The sequence below is a fragment of the Procambarus clarkii genome, chromosome 30 (genome assembly GCF_040958095.1).
Source record: "Procambarus clarkii isolate CNS0578487 chromosome 30, FALCON_Pclarkii_2.0, whole genome shotgun sequence".
Lineage (NCBI taxonomy): Eukaryota > Metazoa > Arthropoda > Malacostraca > Decapoda > Cambaridae > Procambarus > Procambarus clarkii.
This window is the reverse complement of record NC_091179.1, coordinates 27,838,936-27,842,868: the sequence shown is the minus strand read 5'-3', so window position 1 is coordinate 27,842,868 and position 3,933 is coordinate 27,838,936. Positions and strand designations below refer to the sequence as shown.

Here is a 3,933-nt window from a genome sequence, read left to right as displayed (position 1 = left end):
ACGAATGTGCCCCCATACCCCACCATGGAGCCACAATTGGAGGCAGGACACCCAACAGGAAGCTATCGCCGATCATGCCGGGGCCCCCTTAGGGGTGCGTCGTGAGTATACGCCCCACAAACGCCACCTGAAGAACAGTCAGTCCGTCGAGATCGGGTTCAGCGACGAAAGGGGGATTGACAATAAAAGGTTCCCCTCGCTCTCGACGTCGGGAACAACAGTTCTACGGGTGCAAGAGTATGCCTCCAAGCACCCAGGCGTCAAAATAGAAGAAGTCCAAAGAAATAATCCAAAACAAGCAAAAGGTCGGCAGAAAACTACAAGCAGACATAAGAGGGGGGGGGGGGGGGAGGGAGAAAAACTTAACATTATGAAGAGTAAAAGCGATCCGGCATAATGAGAAGACAGCAGCAAGAGTGCAAGGCCATAAAAGGACAGGACTGTCCCACGGAGCATCACACTCCGGCAGCCGACCACGAAGCCCCCTCACGACGCCAAAGGGCCGGATGGGGAGGGGGCATCAACAGAGAAGACACCAGAATTAAGAAAGGAAAGAAGAAAGTTGGGACAGAATATGATATCGCCAAGTGGTGCCTTAAGCCTTTTCCAGGTCAAAAAGTACGGCAACAACGGAGGTCTTTGCAGCAAAAGCAATATGATTGTAGACCAAGTTCATCAGGATATCTGTTGTGCTGCGGCACTTGCGGGAACCAAAATGAGAAGGGGGAGGGGTGGTGATAATGTTCCAAGAACCACATCAGACTAGCGTTAACCATACGTTCAAATAGTTTGCAGACAACTAGACAGGGCAATAGAGCTAAAGTCCTTAAGGAATGTCCCCTCCCCTTCCCCCTCTGGTGCCCTTATTTTACTTATTCTGTTTAATAAAAAAAAAAAGAGACTTCTGATAGTTATTAGAAAGTTATAACATCTTAATTATCAGGAATTTTATACATTATGCTTTTTAGGACAAATTATGACCAGGATGCCTTCAAGTTATGACAAAATTGCAAGTCTAGAACCAATACCAGATTAGTTTCAATTCCTAGGTACATTCCAGCATTAAGAAATATAGGCTGCGAGTACCCCAGGTAGTAGGGGTGTTACGTACCAGCTTTAAGCTTTAGTTAGTTATTAAATCTAAATACAGTAGATATGCACTTAGTTTTATTGGAAGACATAACGACAGCAAGATTTTATCCATTGTTATTTATACATGGAAGAGTAGGAAGCCGGAGAATGTCGTGTAAGCTTCGTTAGCCGGGTGTTCATAGATGCCGCCCTGTTGCAGCAACAGGGATATCTTTTCGCCGCGACGCAACACCAGGAATACAGAGTTAGACCCGTGTTCGAAGGTTGGCCTAGTACCGTAGGCAGTCACCTGATACTCTCCATTTCTCGTCAAGGCCATTCTAAAAAAGAAAATAAATTAAGCTCTAGTGCAAACTTTATATGCATAGGACAGACTAGCCCCCCACCCCCCTCCCCATGCTCCCTGTAGTAACTTACGTAAAGTCGCTGTTTCTGGCACCTATTGCATGAAAAATAAAAAAGTAGCCACCATCATATGGAGTCGTGAATTCGCTGGTAGCGGGGTCCCATCCGCTGCCAACATTTGACAAGACGTCCTAGAAGAGACAAAAATATTCCATTTATTATGAGAATCTTATTACATACACCTATATATTACACTAATGTAGTATATCGTAGTTAAGGGAATTTTGGAATAAATTTATAGAGCAGGTTTTCATGAACCTTTATTCCACCCGAGTAAGTTTATTCATCTATTATTGTACTTGCCAGAAAGTGAACGTGGGCCACAGCGTTGAGACTTTCAGTAGCCTTCCTCACACTAAAGGCCACGTTCTGGCTAATAAAGAAAAAAAAATAATTAGTACTTTTCCATCTAGTTCCAGGCGTGTAAGGACCAATTCATATTCACGTACAAGTAGGCAACACTTCATTTAATTGGAAGGACTAATAGCAAGAGTCCTGCCTGACTTGTGGAAAATCTCAAGTTCAGGAATGCGTTTGAAACTTCTAATGGCGAAACTGTAGTTGTGACGTCTTTTTGCTAAGAGACCAATAGCTAATTACACATTGATATAGGGAGAAAAGACACTGGTACCACAACACCCTTTCCATAATTTGGCATAACGAACAGGATAAACCAAAAGCCACTGGTAAGAACATTAAGAATTTAAGAACATTAAGAGTATCAAGAGGAAGCTAAAGGAAGCTAAATCCAAGAGTTAGTGATCGAACCAAGGTGATCTAATTTTGAGTGGTGGTAGAGACCAGTACAAAGTGCCTAGTCTGGAACAATTTAATGTTTCAGTGGTTGACCAACCTCTCCCCCCAAAATACAAACTCCAAACTACATATCCACTGGTTGCAAGTTCAATTTTATTCAAGGGTTATAATAACCCAACAATAATCAACTAATTTAATAAGACTGTCCAAGACCATTTGTACAAGATAATTTTATGAAACCAGTTAGACAACTTACGATAATGTTGGAAGAGGTGGGAACTGTGGCGGGATAAGTTGTCTGGCCGTCACTAGGCGGGGAACTTCCGGGTCCGTCGAGTTGTCAAGCTTTGTTACATTAACAGGAGTAGGAGAAATTTCCCGCGCCGTTGCCACAGTAACGGTAATAGCCAAAACGGCCAACATGCTAATTTTGTTCTGCATCTGGTAAAGTAGATACGAAAAATAATAGGTTTAAGACTTTTTATAGGGAATTCAGACTAAACAAGCGAATGTTATGTTCTCCGAGTCATGGAGCTCAAAAAGGGAGAGCTGTCAAAAATAAGACTACAGAACCCTCTTTAGTTAAGCAGAAACAAAATGTAATCATTACGTATCTTTAAATTGAGAAAATTAATTTCTGTACAAAGATTTATTAAAGCACATCTATTTAAAAATAAATAATACGCTCTAGCACATTCAAAATTTATGGAAATAAAAATAACTGCTACACGTAACATCAATTTGTATAAAGATATCCAACTCGCCTTGAAGACTACACGAGCTCTCGCAATCACCATGCAACTTATGTCCTACCAACACCAGGGAACACTTGTGACTGACCAACGTTCTGGACTGTTACTATACGTAAACTCATATCAACTCCTCAATACTTTAAAGTATAGGAAAGGTGAAGCAAACATAATGTGAGTTGCCAACAAATAATAACATAAAAGAGCCATCTGTTGAGTACAATAGACACTAGGAAAACATTTCCCGTCATGCATCAGGGAACAACAGTTATCTATCCTCATGGTAAGCAATCTTGAGCAATAATTGATTTATTGTAATCCATAAGATTAAAAGGCAATAAAACACTCTCCGGATGCTTGTAGAACTGTATATATATAATGCTCGACCAGCTGCCTCCCAACTTCACTGGCAGCTGTCGTAGAGTTCACATATAATAACAAAGTCACTGTTTCTGCTAATGTAGGGGATATCACAGCACTTCTTACAAGGAAGTAAAACAAGTGCAATATGCCGTGGCACTTATAATAATTCCTAAGATGCTGCAAGTGGAAAAGTGTTTACGATGTATGAATGCTCAGACCTGCAGCGTCAGGCGTGCTGAGACTCCAACCAAGCTGCCCTAAACGACGAGGATCACGCAAGAGTGTGTGGAACTATTAGGCCGACACAACAACTACAAACTACATTAGGCCGAATGCAACTTGAAAGAATTTCCAATTTTAATATTTAATGAGTAAAAGTATGTGAACTACTTCTTGTCAACAAGGTTGTTTAGAAAGTGGATGCACCGTCATTTTCAAGCAATGTAAGCACACAAAATGAACACAAAACACAAAATAAAATATAGAACTTTCTTTAATTTAATTGTTTTTTAACGATCTTGTAGAGCAGATTATTAACACAGCAAATAAACATAATCGATCCCCGCAG

At 40.9% G+C, this 3,933-nt stretch overlaps 1 protein-coding gene across 1 annotated transcript; it reads right to left on the bottom strand.

Moving 5' to 3' along the window:
• Window positions 1-1,152: 1,152 nt before the first annotated feature.
• Window positions 1,153-3,149, bottom strand: LOC138369857 (cerebellin-2-like). Its single transcript, XM_069333600.1, has 5 exons — window positions 3,018-3,149; window positions 2,510-2,694; window positions 1,801-1,870; window positions 1,510-1,628; window positions 1,153-1,412 (listed from the first exon to the last, which is right to left on the bottom strand). The coding sequence occupies exons 1-5, from the start codon at window positions 3,048-3,050 to the stop codon at window positions 1,211-1,213; spliced, it is 609 nt and encodes a 202-aa protein (XP_069189701.1). The 5' UTR covers window positions 3,051-3,149; the 3' UTR covers window positions 1,153-1,210.
• Window positions 3,150-3,933: the final 784 nt, after the last annotated feature.

Coding starts and splice junctions, on each gene's coding strand:
- LOC138369857 (XM_069333600.1), bottom strand. CDS start 3,050: ATGGTGATTGCGAGAGCTCGTGTAGTCTTCAAG. Junction 2,695..3,017: donor GAGCTCGTGTAGTCTTCAAG/GCGAGTTGGATA, acceptor CTACTTTACCAG/ATGCAGAACAAAATTAGCAT. Junction 1,871..2,509: donor CCACCTCTTCCAACATTATC/GTAAGTTGTCTA, acceptor TTTCTTTATTAG/CCAGAACGTGGCCTTTAGTG.